Source organism: Ailuropoda melanoleuca, chromosome 11 (assembly GCF_002007445.2).
Source record: "Ailuropoda melanoleuca isolate Jingjing chromosome 11, ASM200744v2, whole genome shotgun sequence".
Classification (NCBI taxonomy): Eukaryota; Metazoa; Chordata; class Mammalia; order Carnivora; family Ursidae; genus Ailuropoda; species Ailuropoda melanoleuca.
This window is the reverse complement of record NC_048228.1, coordinates 109337293-109360307: the sequence shown is the minus strand read 5'-3', so window position 1 is coordinate 109360307 and position 23015 is coordinate 109337293. Positions and strand designations below refer to the sequence as shown.

General features: G+C 56.9%; 1 protein-coding gene across 1 annotated transcript in view; it reads right to left on the bottom strand.

The window, feature by feature from the left end:
- Positions 1–232: 232 nt before the first annotated feature.
- POLN (DNA polymerase nu) overlaps positions 233–23015 on the bottom strand; it is a 150804-nt gene continuing 128021 nt past the window's right edge. The window contains 8 exon segments of the mRNA XM_034670987.1: positions 233–337; positions 339–521; positions 1091–1233; positions 2594–2661; positions 7203–7281; positions 10234–10344; positions 13177–13308; positions 19629–19711. Of these exon segments, the coding sequence (XP_034526878.1) occupies positions 233–337; positions 339–521; positions 1091–1233; positions 2594–2661; positions 7203–7281; positions 10234–10344; positions 13177–13308; positions 19629–19711 (904 nt within the window).

Genomic DNA, 23015 nt, shown 5'->3' with positions numbered 1-23015 from the left:
CTCAGGGCTGTGGGCATGGCATTTCCCACCCACGGGAAGAATTCATTTGCACAGAGGCTCGGCCTGCTTTGAAGAAGGCTTTTACTCCAGGGGACAACCCAGGGGGTGAATGTGGCCCTCTCCACGTCCTGCTCTAGCTGTGAGCCAGTACAAAGCGTCCAGTGCTGACCTTGGGGAAGGCCACACAATGGGCTGGTGGAAACCAGTTCTCTCCTCCCACTGTTGCCTGGGGCTACAGACAAAATGGAGGGAAAAATGCACACACTGAGGTAGGTGCTGACAAGGGGCCGGCGGTGGCTGGGTGGTTGCTTGGAGACTCAGCAGGACGTGGGCTGGGCTGGGGGCTGGGGGGTCTCTTGCAGGGGCACCAGGTGCCCCCACGAGTGGCCGGCACTCAGGCTCACCTTCAGGGGCACCTGTGGGGAGCAGCCGGTGGTGAGTACCAGGCGTGGGCTAGCCCTTGGCGGCCGGCTCCCAACCCCACATGCAGGTGGGTCTGGGCCCCGGGCGCCAGGCAGCCACTTTGCCCAAAGACGTGATTTCACACGGCCACAGCGCACTGCTGCGGACAGATGCGCGCACACGTGCAGTGACAGGCACACAAGCACCCCCAGGTCATAACACCTCAACCGTGGCTGAGCTCCCTGGCCGCCCTGCCAGGCCCTCTGTGCCAGGGAGCAGGCCTGCAGGGACCGGGTCAGGCCAAGGGCCTTACGGGCTCACCACCTCAGGGTCCTGCTCTCTGGGGGTCAGCCGGTTCTGAAAGATGCCAAAGGGGGGACTGGAGAGCCCTCCCAAGGACCCTAAGCCTGAATGAGACCTTGCCAAGGCCCTCGACCATGGCTCAACATCTCCCTCTTGACAGGAAGGATGTGGGCTGCCCATAGCTGCAGTTCCCTGCCACTAGCAGGCCCTCTGTTCCCTCCAGGACTACAGGTGGTGTGGGGGTGGGCCTCCTGGGCCTCCAGGAGCCACAGGGCGGGTGGGGGAGGGCAGCAGTCTGGGGGCTCAGGTGTGGTAGGCAGGGCTGGAGCCATTCCCTGTGTTCTGGCCCTCTTGCCTCGTGGGAGCGGGACTCTCATCTCCCCTCTGGGTGGCGCTGGCTGGGAGTGGCCAGTTGAGAGGAGCCTGGCAGTGTGGAGTGTGACCCGCCCAACCCCGCACCCTTCCCCCTCACCTGTAGCTCCAAGGCCCGCACATTCCTTAGGGACTCCATGGTCCCCCTGACCAGAGCTGGAACAAAGGGAAAAGAGGGAGAGGGGCAGCCCCAAGCCATCTGGGCAGAGGTGGGCCCATCATGGGAATGCCCAGGCCCCAGCCCCTGCCCCCGGCTCCCTAGTTATTCTGAGTCCGACGGTCACCTGTGCCGGTGGGTCCGGCAGCCCAGGAGTCGCACTGTGGCTAGTTCCACTGCCCACATCCCTAGCACAGGCCTGAAGGCATCTTAACTACACCAACTCTGGTTCCCGGGGGCAAGTGTCTCTGCTGCCGACCTCACCCCCAGCCCCAGGCTCAGCCAGGGGGGCCTGGGCAGGTGGCGCTGGGGGCAGACACTGTGCCAGGGCCTCCGGCTTTGTCCAGAGGCTGTGGGGCTGGGAAAAGGAGGGAGCGTAGGGCAAACCTGGCTGGAGCAGCGGGGGCAGGAGGACCCATAGCCCACCAAATGCCCATGAACTTGAATGTGATGAGAAGGAACGGCAGCTCTGTGGTGCTGGTGGGTTGGCTTGGCTGTGTGGCCTCAGTCACCACCCGCCAGTCGCCCTCCAGCCCTGAGAAAGGGAGCGGCACGGGCAGGGGAGGGGTCAGCTGGCTCAATGTTTCTCTGAGTTTGCTCTGAACTCTTTTGTCCCTTTGATCAACAAATATTGCATTCCATCCTACTAAGTTATCTGCAATTTTCGATACAAAGATTGTGACAGGAAGACCCCTGCAGGGTGGGTACTGCCTTGTTCTCCCCTCCCTGGTTCCGGGGTTAACCCACCAACTCCCTGGGAGCCGGTCTCTTGGTGCCTGGGTGGTACAATGGTACCCCAGGGCCGTGTACCTGACCTCTGTGGCCTTGTTTCCTTCTCTGTGCCGTGCAGAGGGTGTTGGGGGGGGAGGCTGGTGCAGAGGCTGGGGCGTAGGGCTGCTGGGTCACTGGGAAGTCAGCATGGCCAGCCCCTCTGGCCTGGCATGTGCATCGGGAGCCTTGCAGAGGGGCCCTGGCCAAGCTGGGGAGCTGCAAGAGTGTCCAGGTGCTTCCTAAGGGCAGGAGGCGGGACCTTGGCCCCCTGCCCCCTGCTGGGGAAATACCAGCTGTGCAGGGAACCACCCCAAGGGGGATGGAGCTGTCTCTGTAGGATGGAGTCCGCACCCTAGGACCAAGGCCAGCAAGGCCAGCAAGTCCAGAACGGGGTCCCCATCATCTCAGAGCCCTGATGCTGAGGCAGACCCTACAGGGAAGACGGGGCATGGCCAGGACTGGGCATGCCCACTCAGCACGGGGCAGGGAAGTGGCCTTGAGTTCCCGCAAGGGGCAGATGCCGGCCAGCCTGGGGAGCCGCATGAGCTCTCTGGGAAGTCAAAGCAGCTTTGTGCGACCCAGGCTCACCTGCCAACTCTGGGATCTGAGAATCGTCCACCTCAAATAGCAGTTCATCATGGATTTGGGCCACCAACCTGGAAGACACGGGGGGGTCACCCTGAGGCGCTTTGCATGGGTGCCACGAAGCTTGTGGTACAGGGTGCTCTAGAGGATGTGACTGGGTGGGGAGTGGGAAGACCCAGGAAGACCCCTGCTGCCTGGGGTCCCCTGACTGTCAGCAGGAGAGTCTCCAGGAAGAGGGGAGCACAGGTTAGAAGTGACCCTAGCCTTTGGCTCCCATCACAGGAGGCACCTGGGACACCCAGCCAGGACTGGACGTAAACTTCTTCCCAGAGTCGAGGCTGCCAGACCTCAGCAAGTTGCTGCTCGTGGGTCATGGCAGGGAGGCCGCCTTCAATCTGGACAGCTTGCTGCAATCCTGGCCTGAACAGTGCTGCCCCTGAGACCTGCCCTCCCCCTCCCAGCTCTGGGCCTGGGGGCCATGCCCCATGGATTCCATCACAGGCCCAGAGAGGCCGGGGCTCATTCCAGCTCCCTCCACTGGCTAAGCCCCTGCACTGGAGGCCCCCTGGGCTCTGTACCCCCATCAGCTCTGGTGTGCTCCCACCCTTCGCAGCATCCCTTTCTCTAAGACCCTTCAGGGACCCCTGGAAATAGGATGTGGGGGGTGGGGCCTGGACTGTGGAAGGAGGTGTGGGGGCAGGGCACCACCCAGGGACAGGGGTCTTGGGAGGGCTAAGACTCAAGTGACCAGCAGGTGCAAACGTGTGCATGGGGAGGGGATGGTGTGTTGGGGACACCCCCGTAGCTCTGCGTTGGCTGCACAGAGCATGGTTGTAGCTGGATTTGGCCAGCACACGCCAGACTTCATGCATTCTGTGGAAGGCGGAATCTGGGCTGAATTAGGTGCTTTGGCCGGATGATGCCTGCCATGCACTGTGGCCTGGGACCTGATGCCAGCCCCTCCCTCGGGGCAGAGGGAGGTGGCTTGCCCTGTGCACTCAGGGAGGGGAGGTGTGGTGCAGGTGACGCACAGGAAGGATGGGGGACACCAGGGAGGGACCTGTGTGCTCTGCCGTTTGTGAGACTTGCTGTCTCCAGGACTGGGCCTTCGAGGTCAGAGGCCACATCTGATCCTTGGCACTTTACGGGGATCGCGTGTGAGGGCAGAGGTGGCCGGCAGAGGCATCAGGAAACCAGGGCTGCACAGGAGAGGAGTGGCGAGGTCCCCTGCGCAGCAGTCACCTGGGCAGCAAGCCCCAGCTGGGAGAGGTGGCAGCTCTTCCAACTGCAGGGCAGAGATGAGTGCTGCTGCCACGTTCAGGGGGAACGCAAGGCTTTGCCACAGAGCTTCCTACAGGTCCCACGGGGAGAACATCCGCAGGACGTTCCTGGCCGCCCCCTGGAAGCCAGAACAGGCTGGCGGCAGGGCCTCTGGTAGGGTCTTCACTCCCACGGGATCTTCATTTTCAAATGCGCGAAACTCAGAAGAGGCCCTCGTACCTTCTTTCAGATTTAGCAGAATCAGTTTTCACACTTCTTGAAGTTACGCTGAGTTCTGAGCCGCTGGTGTGGCAGCGACCTAAGAATAGGCCTGAGTTGTTAGTCATTTACACATTGCTCCCACGGCTGACTGCGACATTCCCGGACTTCCAACTGGAAACTGGGGCACAAGACAGAAGAGGAGCAGAGACCCCCATGTGGGGCAGATGAGTGCATGTGTCAGACCCCCTTTTTCCGCGAAGCGACTGCCTGCTGTCCTGCTGTCCCCTGCGACACTCCTGTGAGGGAACGCTCCAGCAGAGCCCGGCCTCCTCGGCACCTGCCCCCAGCCTGGCTCTGTCATCAACCTGTCACCACCCTGCATCCTTCCTGCTTCGCCCCTCCTGGCCTCAGGAGCAAGCCCGCGGTTGTCCTGCCGTCTCACAGAGTTCAGGCTCATCAAGGCCGTTTCTCGCTGCTTGGCTGAGTCTCTTGCCTCCTGGACCCCTGGCACCTTCTCTGCTCGTTTCTGAGGCTGGGAGATTGAGTGCACCACGGCGGTGAGCCAGGCCTGGTCATGGGGCGCCCTGGGTTTACTGCGGCATTGCGAGGTGGCCAGAGGTCAGAGGGCCCCCCTGGTGATAAGCCGATGACCCCATCTTCCACAGATCACCCCGCATCTTCCCGGCTGTCCCTGTACCCAAGGACAAAGGAGAGGGTAAGGGTCTTCCGGAGGTGGCCACCGTCCAGAGCGGGGGATCCAGGTGTGTCTCCTGGTCCTCTCCGTGGCAGGAGCACAGCGTGAGCAAAAGCTGCAGCTCTGCGGCTCGGGCTGGGAGGCCCAGCGCTGGTCCAGCTCTGCACGAACTTGGACCAGGGTGGGCTCTGAGGCTCAGTTTCCCCCTGTCCACACTCATGTGTTAGAGCCAACTGTCTCTGAAAGCTTCTTTCTGGCTCCGACATGTTCTGAAACCTAGAAAAGCCTTTTCACAGAGGCCCGTGTCCTGAGAGACTGAGAGGGGAGCCTGAGTGCTGCTGGCTCCGCCAACAAGTCGCAGCTGGGAGCTCGCCTGCCCTCTTGCTCTGGACCTGGGGGCCCCGAGTGGAGGCCGGCCTGTGGCTGCAGCCCGCGGGGGCCTGGGGGTGACTGCATGAGGCTCTCTGGGCCCTTGCTCGGCTTTGGACAACCGCGAGCCTTGGGGTGCATCTCGTGCCCTCACACATGGCTGGCGGCGGCTTATCCTACTCTTGATCCCAAACTTCTCCTATTGCTCTGGGAAGAACAGAGCAGAGTTGGAAAGGCCCCAGATTCCACACCGAACTGCTTTGTGTTTTAACACGACACAACACGTTTGCTGTGGAAAGCATTTCCCAAAGACAGTGATGCCTAAAAGAGGGCAGCTGGGTGCCAAACCCCGAGCAGGAACTGTTCGTGCTCAGCTCTGGACTTGGTCATCTAAGAAGACCCCAAGTCCTCATGTACCAACTTCCTTTATCAATCCCACAAAACCCCAAAATGGATCAGACTTCTCTGGACTAAGATATCACAGACGCAGAACAACCGTGAGGCCTTCAGTTCCAGCCGAGCCGGTGAGCTACCCAGGCCATTCGTACCCCTCCTAAACGTACCTACAGAGAGCACACCAGGGGCAGGACCCAGGGCGCAGGGGCCTGTGGGCGCCTGCACGCACTGGCATGTGTGTGGGGGGAGTAGTTGGACGTGGGGGCAGGAGAAACTCTGAGAGGCAAGCGTTTCCCATTCTGCTCTTGCCTCCGCACCCCCAGCAGCCGCAGAAACCAGAGCCGCCGCCCAGACCCGTGGCAGGTGCCCTCGGCAACTTTCAGCAGCAGCCCTCCGACACCCGCTCGCCATCGCTCCTCCCCAGGCCCAGGCTGGCAGCCGCAGAGGCCCCCTCCCCGTGCTCCCTCTCGGTGTCCGGGGCAGGGGCTGCGGGGGGGCAGCGCTGCTGGGCGGCTCTGTGGGGCTTGGGGACAGTCCTCTCCCCACCCCTGCTCATTTCTGTACAAAATTGCTGGCATTGCCAGAAGAGCCCAGGTTCAAACGTCAAAACGAACAGTAGGAATCTGTGAAGGAGAAGCCTTTTCAAGGAAAGATGGAGGACCTCAGATGAGGAAGGAAATCATGCCTTGAGAAGTGGAACAGTATCGAAGCCAAGACGGAACTGTAGCCGCAGATGGAAAAGGGTCCCACTGTGCAGCTGACCTCCCACCCTTGGGGCAGCGGCAAGGCTGGCAATTCTGCTTCACAGGTCACCAGCTGGAGAAGCGGCTGCCTGGCCCTGCCGCCTGGGAAGGGCTCGTGGGCAGGGACAGGCCCGCTCCGGCCTGGGGACCACCACCAGTGTGGCAAACAAACGTGCCTGGGGCCCAAGCAGGGAGGGAGCCAGACCTTCTGGGCCCTGACACACCCACTTCTCTGGGGGACTTCCAGAGGAACTGCCAGGGAGTGTCCTGGGGTTCTGGAGCAGAACACACCCCCTGCCCGCTGCACGGGCACCAGGACCGCGGGCAACTGTGGGGCGTGGTTCTGGGCCAGCGGAGCTGGGCAGGGGCTCCTTGTCCTCCAGCCACTGGGATGCTCTGCCACAGAGGCAGAGACAGAAGCTGGAGAGAGCTGTGGCCCGGAGGCAGCCGTGGTCGAGCCCCCATCCTTGAGAGGCACCTGCACACTGGCTCTGGGGGCAGGGACGGGTGTTTGGCACACTGGGTGGCGGGAGTGGGGGCCGTGTGGCATCTCCAGGTCCCGACTGAAGGTTGGCGGAGCCCACCTTGGGCTGGGCCTGCAGGGGCTCACGTACACCTGGGGAGATGTGTTTGCACACCAGCTGAACCTCAAGGCGGACGGCCCGTCGCTACTGCCGCTGCCGTGAGCCGGCCCCTGGGCACTTCGCAGGGGCTCCCCCGGGAGAGCTGAGAGGAGCTCGGGCTCAGGAGGCCCCCCTGCTTGGGGTTCACGGGAAGTGGCGGGCATTGCTCTGCTCCTGGGAGATGCGTGCGCATGGGCTAGCCATGGTGTCCACTCACAGAACAATGGGCCTTCCCCCCCGAGCCCTGGAAAGGCAGGCCCACCCGCTGGGTCAGGCTGGGGCAGGTCGGCCACTCACTGACTGACCTGGCTGTCAGGGTGGGGGAAGCAGCCACTGCAGCGAAGACGCGGATCATGGCCATCTTGCAGAGGTCTGCGGCGGAGCCTGTGGGAACACGAGGTTCTGTTTCCTGAGCCATGTGAGGTCCAGGGCCCTGCAGCAGGGACTCGGCCAACACGCTCAGCCGAGCCCGGCTGTCTTAGTCTTCTATGCTGTGGAACACAGGACCCCAGCCCCACCGGTTAAAACAACCCAGATCTACCATCTCACAGTTCCTGCCAAGCAAGAAACCCGTGTGGCTGGGTCCTCTGCTCAGGGCCTCACAGCCTGAGATCAGTGTGTGACCTGACCATGTCCTCATGTGGAGCTTGACTAGGGAAGACCCACTCCCGAGTGACCCCAGGTCTTCAGCAAAATTTGTTGCCTTGCCGTGGGATGAGTGAGGTTCCTGTGCTGCTGGCTGCTAGCTGTGGGCCAGGCGTTCGGCTCCTGGAGGCTGCTCTCGGCTCCTTGCCGTGGGCCCTCTGGCCAACATACAGTTTGCTGCTTCACGGCCAGCTGAAGAGCACCTGCTGTGGTGAATCCCTGACCCTGACCGATTAGGTCAGGCCCACCCTGGATGCAAACCCCCTTTTGCCTTGTGGCTTGACCTAAACCGTGGGAATGATACCATATTCACAGGTTCTGCAGAATCTAGAATCCTGGCCGCTGCACCAGCTAACGGAGTGAGCAGGTAAGGGCGTGCACTCAGCCTTCCAGCCCTGTGGCTTTTGGACTTCATTGTGCTCGGCTTTACAGTGGATCACATGGGCTCTGATACAGCCTCCTAGACTAGGGTAGGGGTAAATCACACGTCAGGGCTGTGTCCCCAGTGTAGGGGACGTACTCATCCCCGGGGGAGGCACACAGCAGGTGTCTTATGTGGGAAAGAGACTGAAGTTCAGGTCTCACTGGTGGTTTGAAATTGATTTAGCTCTTCGTGGTTCCCAAGGTTCACAAAGAAGTAAAGACTGTTAGTCCAAGAACTGCCTTCCTTGATTGCAAGGCTGAGCCTCCAGAATATGTACGTAGTTTTCCTGAGAGTGGGGCAGGAATGCTGGACATGGAAGTCTGGGCTCTGAGGCTGACCTGCTGGTGGTGAGGGGTCTCAGGCAGGATGGGAAGCTGTGCTGGGGAGGGAGGTCAGGAAAAGTGCCCGGAGCTAGAGAAACAAAGATGGGGGAGGTGGGTGGCGAGAGAGGGGCATGTGGGGGAAGGGGAGGCCCCAGCGCAGTGGGCGTGTCACCGCTGGTCATGTTGGCTGACGGGTCAGAGGCAGAACTTTCTCGCAGACACTGGCCACTGCTCGCCCCTGGCACCTAGTGCAGCTCACACAGATTTCTGTTAGGTGGATGGACAGCAAGTCACTTGCTCAGAGACACACGTGTGTGTCAGAGACACCCATGTGCAGGGAGGCCGCATCCGCGGTAGCTGGATGTCCTGGTTGGCTTCTCACATCTTGTGTGCATTCTTTCTGGAAGGGCTCTAACATAGCTGAGCACATGCCTTGCACACATCTAGTGAACAGACATGTGGCCGTGGCCTGACAGTGGCCTCCTACGTGAAAACCTGCCATCTAAGGATGTGGAGGTCTGTCACTGTCCTCAGTTCCTACCTGGCTGGTCACACTGGGACACAGGACTCTGGAAGATTCTATCTTGAGCCCAGACCAGATCCTAGCAATTGTCCTGCCAGTTGCCACCAAGCCTCCTGCTGTCCAAGCAATACATGGAGGCTGAGTCTGAACTCAGTGCTGCCGTGTCCCCCTCTCTGCAGGACTCACGGGGACATGATCCCCACCCTGCCTCTAGTCCAAGCTGCCCGCTCCCCGTCAGCTGGGGTCCCTCGCCACCCTCCTGCTGCAGAACCCCCCTCTGGGGGCAGGAGGTGGAGTTCTGCCTCCAGGCCTCACGTCTGGGCCCTGGGGGCCTCAGTTCCCCATCTGTGACCCATGGGGTCACTGACGGGATAACTCCTGATTCCCAGGCTGCCTGGGGCCTCCCTGGGACAGCTTGTGGCACATGGTACAGGAAGCCCATGATTACCGCTCTCCCTCTTCTCCTCGACGCAGAGACGGGAGCTGTTTGAGGGCTGTGGCTAAGCGGTGTCGGAGGAGTCTTTGTAAGCAGGGGCAGAGAGTGTGCTGTCACGCCTCCCTGCTGCCTGGGGCTGAGGGCTGCAGGACCCAGGAGGGCCTGCTGCATCAGGAGGCCTTGCTGCAAGGTCTTACCCCTGCCAGGCAAGAGGGGCATGCCAGAACTCCCAGGCCGAGAGTCCAGGGACTGAGCTCCAGGTCTTGCCCTAGTCCTGGCTAGAGAAACTCTGAAAGCCTCAGTTCCCTGCTTGGAGGTCCAGGGTAGTGTCGCCTGGGGGAAAGACCACCATGTCCTGAGCGTCTGCTGAGCACCCAGAGCTATTTTCCTCGTGCTTCCCGCGGAAGTGCCACTAAGCACAGGAGCAGGGACTATCACCCCGATAATCTGGGGGTGTTGCTCAGCCCTGCAGCTGCCGAGGACCCACGGCAGGCGGCCCGAGGGAGCTGTTTGAGGGCTGTTTGAGGGCTGTGGCTAAGCGGTGTCGGAGGAGTCTTTGTAAGCAGGGGCAGAGAGTGTGCTGTCACGCCTCCCTGCTGCCTGGGGCTGAGGGCTGCAGGACCCAGGAGGGCCTGCTGCATCAGGAGGCCTTGCTGCAAGGTCTTACCCCTGCCAGGCAAGAGGGGCATGCCAGAACTCCCAGGCCGAGAGTCCAGGGACTGAGCTCCAGGTCTTGCCCTAGTCCTGGCTAGAGAAACTCTGAAAGCCTCAGTTCCCTGCTTGGAGGTCCAGGGTAGTGTCGCCTGGGGGAAAGACCACCATGTCCTGAGCGTCTGCTGAGCACCCAGAGCTATTTTCCTCGTGCTTCCCGCGGAAGTGCCACTAAGCACAGGAGCAGGGACTATCACCCCGATAATCTGGGGGTGTTGCTCAGCCCTGCAGCTGCCGAGGACCCACGGCAGGCGGCCCGAGGGACTCTGCGTACCTTGCACCACGAAGTTCACGGCCTGCCGCTCTGCTTGCGCCCGGAGCTGCTGGTCTTGTGCTCGGACCCTCGGCAGCGGTCTCCTTCTGCCCATGATGGATGCCACATAGCCTGGGTCACACGAAGGAGAAGCAGGACATGAGACAGAAGTAAACAGGCCGTGTGGCGCCTTGATGCCACCTATCCTCTGTGGGCATGGCCTCCCTCATGTGGGGTCCAGAGGCCCAGGCGGGACCCCTCCTCACTGCAGCGCTGAGCCCAAGCGAAGTGGGGAGCTCCGCCCACAGGCCTCCTGGTCTGTCTCGGGGGCGAGGGGCTTCTGTGGTGGGGAAGCTGGGCAGCTTCCTGGCGCCTCTCCTTTCTGACTTCCGGCTGCAGTCCTATCTGACAGAGGACAGGGGAGGGCAGTTTATAAAGACTGTTACGGCCACTTGTGGGACTGCGGTACAGAAGTAATTCTGGACCATGCGGCAGCTGGGATGGGGAGAACGGCATTAGCCCATAGTCTACTCAAGGAGGGAGGGGCCGCATTCTCACAGGAGGGCAGACCCAAGTTTTGTGGGGCCTGAATCAAATGAGTCACCAACCTGACGTCCTCTTAGCTGGACTCCCAAACCGGCCGTGCCGCTCTGCTGCCCGCCCCCCGCCCCCCTCCCTGGCAGGGAATGGAGGGGCCGGTGTGGAGGAGGCAGCGTCTTGGTCTTGCTTTTGTCAGTTGTACAAAGGAGCAGACCACACGAACACCTTGCAGCCCCTCTCCCCAGGGCCTTGGAAGGGACCCCGGACCTACTGCTCACAGCAGCCTGGCAGATGTGCCTCGTGTGCCTGCTCCAGCCCCAGCCCCAGCAGCGGCAGGCGTGCCTACGTGGACAGCTCACACCCACACTGGGGCCTGAGCCCCCCTCTAGTCATGGTGCCTCCTTGGCATCTCTTGCCTGTGCTCTCCGTCTATCCCACGTCAGATGCTGGGCGGAGGCCCCGTCACTTCAGATGGCTCCCGTGGCACCGGCTCGGACTTCAGCCTCCCCTGCCAGTCTATCTCCCATGCTCGTGGACTGATTTGTACTAAACGAACCCCAGGTTCTTCCCGTGGCTTGTGGTGTGCCATGCAGGGTCTGGGCCAGCTGCCTTCCTCTCTGGCCTGCTGGCTGCCGCAGCCCGCCTGTGCACCCCAGCACTGCTCCAGGCTCTCCTGGCCTTTCCTGGGGTGGCTCAGACGTCACCCCTCCAAGGCCGGGGTGCACAGTGCTTTCCCGGGGCCTCCCTCTGCCACTCTGCACTGGCATCCTGCTGGCTCCTTTCACACCTGCAATCCCGTCTTTCTGACACTGTCTGCATGTACTTGCTTCCTCTACTGTCTGCTCTTGGATTGTGGCCTGCAACATTGAGGAGCCCGTATTGCTGCCCGACCCTCAACCAGTGTGTGTGGAAGTTTTCAACGCTCATTCGAGGGTTTCTTTCCAGCATTTGCCCAGAAGTGTCGTAGCTGGTTGAAGGGCACCCACACCACATATGTGGCCCTTCAAGAGTTGAGTGTGAGGAAGGGAGGCAGCAGCGCGTAGCAGGGAGTGTGCTCTGGGCTGGAGCTGCCTGGGCGCGGGTCCCAGCCTGCTACAACCTGTTAGCTGTGTGAACTTGAGAGTCGACTTAACTTAAACTCCTGGTGACTCATTTTCTCCATCTGTAAAATGGGTAAAGATACCAACCACGTGTAGAATTTCGGTGAGGATTCCATGAGTTACTTTACGGAAAGCCACTGAAAACATGCCTGTACCTTCACTGCCTCCTGCTTATGGCAATTCTGACTCCATATTCTATCACTCTTCTAACATTTCAAAGTGGGTCGTCTCCATTTTTCCCTTCAGTGCGGGTGCAGGTGGCCACAGGGAGAGGCTCAACCCCCAGGTCCAGGGAGCCTGAGGCCTGTTAGATGCTCACTGGGGATGGGAGCGGTTTACTGGCTTCCTTGTGCACTGCACCAAGGCTGCAGGGAGCTGGGCGCCGAGTGCGGACAGGGCCCACAGCCCCCCCCCCCCCCGGGGGGGGGGCCNCGCACAGTCAGGCCTGGAGGCTCCTGGGGAGGGGCTGCCGGGAGCTCCAGAGAGGAAGGTCACCAGTGGGCCTGGCAGAGCTGGGACGGCCTGGACCCCAAGGGAGCCTGAGGGAGCACACCACAGCCATTGGGAAGGCTGTGCCCGTCGGGCTGCAGCTGCTCCTTCCTTACAGCGCCCCTCGCCACCTGTCGTCCGCGGGCTTGCCTGCGGCCCACTTCCTGAGTCTCTGGTCCCGCTCATCTCTCTCCTCCCCCTGCTTCATTTCACTGTGCTGCTCTTTCCCGAACGTCCAGGGTCGAATACAACCCATTTATGATCACAGATTTCTTTCTTTCTTTTTAATATATGCTTTTGAACTATTCCTGCACTTCTAAGTGAAGGATTGGCATGGCTGTGCCCCACAGTTTTCAACGGGAGCTCCTCCCACTGTCATTTATTTCCAAGATGTTTGTAATGCTCTTGGGACATCTTCTGATTCCGAATCATTAAGGAGTGTGATCCGTTTCCAAGCAGATAGGTGGACAGACAGCGTTCCACTGTGGTCACACGATATGTTCTAGTTGATATTCTTTGAAATCTGTGACCAAATTGTGGTGAAATTTTGTAACTATACCACGTGCTTTTCATAAGAACATATGTTCTCCACTTTCAGGTGCAGGGTTGTATCTCCAGCTACCCATCTATCATTTTCTGACGTGAGATTCCCTCAAGCAGACCCTGGCTTTGGACCCTTCTCACACTGGAGTCTAGAGTCCCGTTTTGTGCTCACCCCGTCCCCTCCCATCTGCCCGCCACCTCCTACGGAGCAGGGCCAGGAGATCAGGGGCGGCTGTAGGTCAGCAGGGAGGGGAAGAGGGGTCTGCAAAGGCTTTGGCTGTGTCTGGCTCACCTGTCTGATGACACTGGGCAATGGTTGTTTGGACAAAGTCCTTGACTTTCTTGTACTTTTGCAAAAAACTCTCCAAAAACCAGGCAGCCTCCTGCACAGTAACTCCAAGGCAAGCAGCAAGCCGCTCCTTCCCTGTATGGACAGAAACACTCAAGATCAGAGGCAAGCTCACACCTGCAGGGACTGGGATCGTACGGTACCAGGCAGGAGCCACCACACACAGAAGTGAGCCTGCAGAAGGGCCCTTGGAAGACTCAGTCTGGGTCTGACTGGCCCCACTCGTCTTTTCTGAATGGTCAGGATGGTGTTGGCTTTGGCTTTCCAGCTGAGTGCTCCGTGCTGCTCGGCCTAGACTGGCGCCTGTTAAACATTTATTCATTCAACAGTATTGGCCGAGTGCCTGGCAGGTATGCAGGGAAAGCCGTGAGTAAAGTCTCTCAGCCTGTCCAGAGGGAGAGCTGACCCCAGAGGACTGGGGGACACTAGAGAGGAGCACAGAGGAAAAGAGGAAAGGAAAGTTGAATTGCCAAATCACGAGACAATGTACTTAGGAGCTCCCATCTTTGAAATTTTCATTTTGAGACCAACACTTCTGGTCCAAACCAGTATTTGTTCCCTAGAGGATGCAGGTGTTCTTGTGAGGTCTTTTACAGCAAGATCTCTGGTCAGGACAGCACCCTGAGTTCCAGAGCGGCCTGCTGGGAGCAGATGATGAGGCCACACAGACCTGGGTCTGAGTTCAGCTCTGTCACCCACAGGCAGCTCCGTGCACCTGGGGGAAGTTATGGGACCTACAATCAACCCCGTTTCTTCACCTATGACTCAAGAACACTAGTCCTTACCCCAGAGGTTCTTAAGGGGACACCTCTGAAGGAACAGGACTGACTGAGCTCAGATCCAATCTTCTCTTTAGCCAGGCCACCCCTAGCCCGAGCCGGCTGATGCTTTCAGGGGTCTGGACAGAAACTTCATATTTTGGGAGAGTGAAGGGGCAGATGTCTGCTTCCCCTGCTTGGCTAGGGAGAGTGGGAAAGGCTGTGCTCCACAAAGTCTCTGCTGAGAGAGAGCGCTCTTGGAGCCCTTGGTCCTTGCCGGACTATCCCATGTCATTTAGACAGAAATAAGCCCTATTAAGGCTTAATTAAGACCATGTGATAGCTTCATGAATACAGTCCACTGAAATAATCCATCTCTAAGTCTTTCTTTCTAGGACATTCCAATCCCTGCCCCTCTGCTACGTCACTCTAGTGGAAACCTCCCTTGGCTTTCAGAAAGGAATCAGATGGTGGCTAGACGCCTCCGGCACATCTGGCTCAGTGGAACCCAGAGTCTTCTCAGCTAAGTCCTTCCGCATGTCTCATCTACTGTTTAGCGGAGTCAGTGAACTTTTTATTTCTGACATTGTAGTTCTCAGTTTTAGAATTTCCATTTGATTCTTTTATCCTGAGATGTCCTATTTTTTTCACTCATTATGAGCATATTTTCCTTTACATCCTTCAGCATAGTTATAATATTGGTTTTAAAATCCTTGTCTGCTAATTTCAACATCAGAAGATTTGCTTCTATGATGGCCTTTTCTTTTGAGTATGGATTAAATTATCCTATTTCTTTATATGTTTAGTAATTTTGGGTTAAATCCTGGATATTGTGAATGAAACGTTGTAGACACTCTGGATTCTATTATTTTTTTCCCCAGTATTGATTTTTTTTTTTAAAGGAGGCAGTTAATGTGGCTCAAGTCAAACTTTGACCTTTGTCCCTCTGCAGTGGGAAGCAACTGAAATTTCAGGTCAGTCCTTTTAGCCTTAGCTGGGCTGTCTGAAGTCTGCCCTACTTATGTATAGTCAGAGGTCAGCCAGAGGTTTGGGCAGAGTTCATATCCAGAATCTGGTGTTCTTTGTTTTGTTTTTGTTTTTTTTTTAAAGATTTTATTTATCTATTTGACAGAGAGAGAGAGAGAGACAGCCAGCGAGAGAGGGAACACAAGCAGGGGGGGTGGGAGAGGAAGAAGCAGGCTCCCCAGCGGAGCAGGGAGCCTGATGCGGGGCTGATCCCAGGACTCTGGAATCACGCCCTGAGCCAAAAGCAGATGCTTAACAACTGAGCCACCCAGGTGCCCCAGAATCTGGTGTTCTTTGGCTCCTTTGGCTCTCTTGTTTTCTGAGATTTCTCGCTCACTTTCTAGATTCTCTGGTTGCTTCAAACTCTGTCCTCTGTTTCTTCAGGCAAGTGAGATTACGGATTTCTGTTGGAGCGTTAGCCACCCATCACGCTGACGGAGGCCTGTCTTCAGGTGAAGAGCGACACAAAGAGGAACTCACCCTGAACCATTCCTCCCAAAGGTCACTGTTCAGTACCTTTCGGGAGTTGTTTATTATATTTTTTCCATATATTTCTCCCATAGTTGATACCTGTGGGGGAGTAGTCTGCTGGTACCTGATTGGCCATTACACAACTCGCACTCCTCCTTCTCAGTATGAATGGCCCAGAAAGGATGCCTCTCCTGTATCTGGTAGAGCTGACGGGAGATCTGAAGGGCAGAGGTTGGCCGAGGTCCTGTACGGGAAGAAGCCTGTTTACCAGGGGAACAAATAATGCAGCAGCTGCAAAGGAAGAAGACAGAGACTGGGAACGAGATGGAGGGTCCGGGCGGTTCTCTGATTCCTGCTCCCACACCCTCCCCGTGGGCCTGTTGCACTCAGAGGCACCCACCTGTTGCAGGATGGCCGTTGATGCCATGAGGGCTTGTGTTCCACACTTCGTGGAGACTGGCCCCTTTCACACAACTGTCCTCCATGCTTTGGTTCACTTGATGGGGTTTCTGCTGTTCGAGTTGTAATCGCAGGCAGGCTTGTCCCCCTGAGAGCAAGCGCCCCCCGGTGGGAGCACCGTCATTCCTCACCTCTGAAACCCTAGAGGAACACGCGAAGTGACTCTTCCCACCGACGGCTAATTACATCGTGCGCACGCGTGCTGCATCTTTAGCTTTAGGAAGACAGTTTTCACTCTCTTTTCTCCAAGTGCTCTTTCGCCCCTCGCACATTTGCTAATAGTTTCTCCCTCTTGTCTGTAGCTCTGGGGCCTAGTGAGCGCCTGGCATGTCGTGGCCTCCAGGAGCGCTGGCTAGTCTGACCGGAGCAGACCCGACTCACTCTTCTCGCCCCTCAGAACCCGCAGCCTGCCCCACCTCTCCCGGCCCTACTTGGCATCAGCGACTCTGGGGCACATGGGCTAGTTACTCAGCGCCGTCCTCCCCGGGCCAGCCTGCACATCTCAGGTGACAAATGTCAGCCTCTGGGAGCCAAGGGTGCCTGCTGGTCGAATGTGATTGGATGTGGAGGCAAATTTAAATGCTGAACAACTTGAGGAGAATCAAGGGTTAAATGGACTCCAGGAGCAGTGGGAGCTCAGAGCAAGACCAGAGGAGTCAGGAGGGGCCTCCTGGAGGAGGTCGCACATCCGGATGGGCTCAGAGGGGCCGTGAGCAGGACTGGGCTGGGGTGCACAGTTACTTGGCAGGTGGCTGAAAGAGGGGCAGTGATCGGCAGGTCATCCCTTTGTGCAAGACCCCTGGGGAACAACGGCTCTGTGGTCACCACCATTCTGGCAGGGGCGGCCTTCCCGGCGGTCTGGGGGGGGGGTGTGGGGAGCAGGCTGCCCCACCCGCGGGCCGCAGCAGGGCTGCGCAGATGTGAAGTCCCTCTCGAGTGCCTTCTCTGCTCACATCACGTCCTGCTTCTCCTCGTCTGCTCTCACTGTGGTCCTCAGGCCTACCGCGCCGACCCAAGCGGTGCCCCCAGTGTTCAGAACAGCAGCTTCCAGGCCCCTCAGTGAAAACACATCACTGCAACCATGAAAACCAGCTGGTGGGAAGCCTGTCTGTGCTGCATTTCCAGAGGGTCCCCAGCAACCCAGGACACTCGAAAGGTTCGCTCGACAAGGCTCTGGCTTCGCAGAGGGGAGGACAGCACAGCCGTGTGCTGACACTGGCAGAGGCACGGCAATCTGCTGTCGAGCTAGCTGGCGACAGCGGGAACAGCAGAAATGGCGGCTCGGGGTGGGAACCCTGTCACCATCAGGGCTAAAAGCAGCCAAATTACTCTTTCCACCAACATCACAGCTAATGACTCACTGCTTATTTACCAAGTGGAGCTCTTTTCCTCTCCAGCAAAAAATACAGTGCGTACTCCAGAGGTGAAGACTGACTCTGGGTGCATCCTGCCTTCCGCACGCGGATGCCTGTCCTTGGTACTGCGTCCGGGGGCACTGCCGGAGTGGGGGTCAGCTGGCGCCAGGCGCTGCTCCAACAAGCCAGCTCCTTACCGACTGGCAGGTGACTGGGGCACGGAGGTGGAGGGCCTGCAGAAGGTCACACATCCAGGAGGGGACAGTTAGGACTCCAGCCGGGGCTGCCTGCCAGGGAGGTGCAGGCAGCATTCTGCCTGCAGAGCCAAAGCTGGTGGTACCTCTGTGACATGTGATTCTGGAGTGAGGATGTGGGGCACCAAAATCTAATATAATCTGGTGGCAGGCTGCCTCTCCCTCGCCCCCCACTCCCTCCAGTGACCCAGGAAGGTTCAGGAGCACAGCAGAGGGGGGCCGAGCGGAAGAGCCAGACCAAGTGAGTCTGAGTCATTCCTCTATCACCCACAGAGTTCAATGCTTTCAAACAAAGTTTCTTAGCCTGTTTCCCAAAAACGGTACAGAAAATGTTTTCACGAGTAGGGTCAGAGACTACGCAGCTCATGAATTTGTTCAGTAAGTATTGATTGTGTGCCTGCTGTGTGCCTGGCTGCGGCAGAGCTCCTGGTTCACGGCTCCTCGGGCCAGCAGAGTGGGCGGCGCTCTGGGGGAAGCAGGCCACAGAGGGCAAGCCAGGAACTGCATGGGGTGCAAGCTTGGAAAGGGTTGTGCGGCAGACAGATTTTTAAGTGGCCTCTGTGGTCCTGACTCCTGGTCTTCACGCTCTTGCGTGACCCTCCCCTGGAGTGTGGGCTGACCTGCCACTTGCCTCTAAGCAGCAGCACAGTGACGGTCATGGAGGTACTGACTTCTGATTGTGGAAGACGTGTGCAACACCAACGTGGCAAGTACTGAGGGCTGCTGACGTGCTCCCTGGTGGAGCTGCTGGTGAGACCACAGCCCTAGAGACCCTCCAACACTGAGTGATCATAAATGTGTTACCCGGAAACAGATCGCCGCTCCAGTGGTCAAGGATGGCTGAGAAGTGACAGCAGAGCCAAGAGGAAGGCGTGAGGGTGAGCTCTGTGGACTGGGGGTCCAGCAGAGGGAGCGGGTGCAGGGCCTGGGGTGGGAGCCGGGCTGGCCGCTGGGACGCACGCTCCAGACCCCGCGAAAGCAGGTCGCTAATGCCCCACAGGCACCACGGTCACATGGCCGAAGTACGCAGTGGTTCTTACAGATAATCGACAACACGTCTGCCCGGGTGCTCTTGCCCTGAAGCTGGGCCCCTTTCACTGCCTTTCCTTTTTTTTTTTTTTTTTTTTTTAAAGATTTTATTTATTTATTTGACAGAGATAGAGACAGCCAGCGAGAGAGGGAACACAAGCAGGGGGAGTGGGAGAGGAAGAAGCAGGCTCCCAGCAGAGGAGCCTGATGCGGGGCTCGATCCCAGAACGCTGGGATCACGCCCTGAGCCGAAGGCAGATGCTTAACGACCAAGCCACCCAGGTGCCCCTGCTGCCTTTCTTTGAGTGAACAAAGGGTCTCTGTGGCAGGGGGGGTGCATTCTCCTCTCAGTGTCTTCACACAAGCCTTGCTGCTCAAACAGAACTGATCCAAAGAAGGCAGTACACACAAGCCGGCTGACAGCCAGATGGGCCCTTCCTTGAGGAGGGGCTGACTGGCTCACAGCCCCTTCTGACCCTCTCCCTTGCTGTCCTGAGGGGACGTGAGGTGCCCCCAGTTCAGCATGACATAGAAGAAGAAAAGAGTTTAAACAGAATTTAGTAAGCCACGGTCAGGAAGTTGGAGGGAGACGGAGGGAGGGTGGGAGGGAGCAGAAGGCCTGCTCTGCCTCAGGTCCTGGGTGGTAGGGTGGGGGTCAGGGTTCAGATGGGGTCTCCGAAAGCATCTCAAAGCCCAGAAATGGCTTTCCACCACAGCCATGTGATGTAGGGGCGGGGTTACATGGTCTGGCTTCAGGCCTGCAGCATCCCTCCCGGGTGGGCAACCGTGCTCTACACTGTCTTTTGCACCTCTGTTCTCTCAGCTGGCGGGACACCAAGGGAGCTAATGGCTGTCAGCGGTCTGACTGGTTTCTGGTGCCTCACAGATGTCCTCAGTGTTTTGTAAATGACACTCAGAAACTCACAAAAGTGAGCTCGAGGGCCAAGAATGATCTAAGGCACAGCCACATTTAAATGCAGTCACAGGACAAGACCCACCTCCATCTGGCCGGCAGGTGACCCCGAGACTGGCCTGCAGCCTACCTGCTCCATAGACCGCCGAGTACACCACCTTCTTGGTCTGCTCTCTGTCTGCGTGCGTCACATGCTCTGGGGGAACGCCCTTCCTGCGTGGAAAGATGGCATGTGGTCAGGCCCATCAGCATCGTGTGTGCAGAGGGAGCCGTGTGAGTCCAAGCCATGTGCCACCCGTCACGACTCTTTCTCTGGAGGCTCTTAACCATTTCAAACCTGTCCATGGGGAAGGGGGGAATTCAGCACCTGCCCGTCTGGCTCAGCATGGGTTCTCCGCACAGAGGCTGACACTGAGGCCTAGCAGGTGCAAGCCGGCCACATTCTCGGGTGTCGCACACCAAAAACAAAAAGTGCTTTCACCAAAGGAGTACAACCCAACTTGTGGAAACCTTGCTCCTGGTGCCAGGGGGCCTGGGCCCAGGAGCCCAGCGGATGCTGCTGTGGGCCAAGGAGGATAGATGGGCAGCCTCAGCCTTGCCTCGCAGAGATGGAGGGGCTGGTGGGCGAGCCCCGCTTGAGGCTACGGCTCTAAACACCTGACCCGTCTGCAGAGGGTAAAGCCCAAGGGCTGGTGGGCGCCTGGAGCCACTCCTCCTGCCGGCAGCCCACGTGCAGCCACATGGCTCAGGTGTCAGGTGTCTCTGACAGAGTGGGGACTACAGATTCAAGAGGAGGGAAATAGAAAGGCAAAAGGGAACCTGTCCCAATCTTTACCGGCCAGCTCAGCTCTGGGCTGTGGCCAGCGCTGCCAGAGCCTTCACTTCCAGCTGGCCCTGGGCCTAGACACCAACCCCGAGCAAGCACCTGGGGTCTTCTCCAGTCTTTTCTGAGTGTGTGAGCTGCCCTGGGCATGCGCGTGGCTCTCTCAATTTCTTGCTGTACACGGGTGGCTTTGAGTGCCCTGATTTGAGTGCCCAAGAAGTTCTTTCTCTTTTCTTTTTCTTTTCTTTTTTTTTTTTTTTTAAGATTTATTTATTTATTCTGGTGGGGCGGGGGAGAGAGAGAGAGAAAGAGAGAGTGCACAAGTGGGAGGGGCAGAGGGAGAGAGAATCTCCAGCAGACTCCCTGCTGAGCACAGAGCCTGCCTCCGGGCTCAGGGCTCAGTCTCACAACCTGGAGATCATGACCTGAGCTGAAATCAAGTCAGACGCTCCACTGACTGGGCCCCCAGGTGCCTGGTCCCCCAGAAATTTTCCGCAGCTGTTGCCCCAAGCTTTCAGCACTCGGTTATTTGCCTTGCCTGTCATCCCCTGCTGCAAGCAGCTGTGAGCTGTTCACTTTACGATGTTTCCCAGTAATGCCCCCCACTTGTCTGCCCCAAGTGAATTCCGAGTTAGGACAAACAATGCCTGTTGTCAGTCCTTTGGGCAGCCCCTGGTCAGGTTGGAACAGACTAGATGCAGATCTTTGCACACAAGGTCCACTTGCTGTCCTCTGGAAGCAGGCACCTGGGTCCTGCACAGGGCGGCACCAAGGCCAACGCCACAAAGCTCTCCCATGGTCTGCAGTTGTCTTTTTCTTGACTCAGTATTTCCTTGGTTGCTGTAAACTGTGGACTGTTTTCCAGAGTTCTGACAAAGTTGGTTCTGACAGTTTTTGCTTGATTTTTTGTTGTTTCTGTTGGGGGGACAGACCCTCAGAGACGCCTACTTTGCCATGTCCACTGGCGTCGGAGAGTTCACTAATTTTTACCACGTGATTTCTAAGTACCAGTGTATCCTTTGTGCTTTTCCCACTGTGTTAAGATGTTTTGCCCACTTGTTTATCTCATCCTTGAACTTGATATCGTTAACAGCTTTATTTAGATAAGAAGCAAAAAGCCAACATGGATTCATGCTCAGAAGAAATATGTGTCAACTCCTAGGTCACCGTCCCCCTCTCCCCCTTTACTTGGGAAATCCTACAGGTGCTCCAAGCCTGCTCCGCAAAGACACTGCTGAAAAACTTGCTGGGACTGGCTTTCCCTCTTTCTTGCCCAGGGCCATCTGTGACAAGGGCTCAGACAGACCCTCTGATGGCAGCTGCAGGGAGGGAAGGAGGGACCATTTTAGAGCCGGGAGCACTCAACAAAGCACATAGGTGACCTCCTCTCAGTGCTGTCCAGAGTCGAGTTGTCCAACAAAGCAGCATTAAACTCTCCCAGAACCTGCTTCTTCCCAAAGTGTGACAAGATCCAAAGAGCATAATCAATAAATAGATATTATGAACATGTATCGAAACCATGCTCTGATAATGGAGATATACTTTCTTCCTAAGCGCATACAGCACACTCACAATAACCCATCATACATTAGGACACACACACAGAAAACACTGGAAGGTTGCACAAATCAGAAATATTAAAATAACATTCTGATCACAGTGCAAGAAAACTAAAAATTAAAACCAGAGCCCCCCCCCCGCAAACAGAACAAAACAAAAAACCAAACCAAACCCCATCCACCTAGAAATAAAACAAAAAACACTTCTTTCAGATGACTTCTGGGTGAAGAAAAATACAAACAGAAATTATGTAACTTCTAATGAAAACATGTCAGACCCAGTGGTTTACATTTAAAGCAGTAAGGAAATTTCACAGCCCTAAACACTTATATTAACAACAATGAAAGAATAACAGTACAGTTAGCCCTTGAACAACACAGGGGTTAGGTGTGCCAGTCCCCTGCATAGTCAAAAATCCATGTTTAACTTTTGAATCCCCCAAAACTTAACTACTAGTAGTCTCCTGTTGACTAGAAACCTTACTGATGACACAAACAGTTGATCAACACATATTCTGCATGTTACGTGTCTTATTTACTGTATTTTTACAACAGAGTAAGTCACGGAAAAGAAAATGTTATTAAGAAAATCATAAGGAGGGGCGCCTGGGTGGCACAGTGGTTAAGCGTCTGCCTTCGGCTCAGGGCGTGATCCCGGCGTTATGGGATCGAGCCCCACATCAGGCTCCTCCACTGAGAGCCTGCTTCTTCCTCTCCCACTCCCTCTGCTTGTGTTCCCTCTCTCACTGGCTGTCTCTATCTCTGTCGAATAAATAAATAAAATCTTAAAAAAAAAAAAGAAAATCATAAGGAAGAGAAAATACATCTGCAGTAGTGTCCGGAAGCAAAAAACCCTCATGTAAGTGGGACCCATGCAGTTCATACTCGTGTTGTTCAAGAGTCAACTGTACGTGAACTAAGTTTTCAACTCAAAAAACAAGAAAAAGAACAACAAAGCAAATCAAAAGAACACAGAGGAGGGAAATAATAAAGCTAGAATAAAGATGGGAACAGAAACTGATGAAGTAGAGAATAGCAAAACACTAGATCAAATTAATAAACGAAAATCCTGGTACTGTATGGTGACTAACATAATATAATAAAAAAATAAATAAAAAATAATAATAAAAAAAGG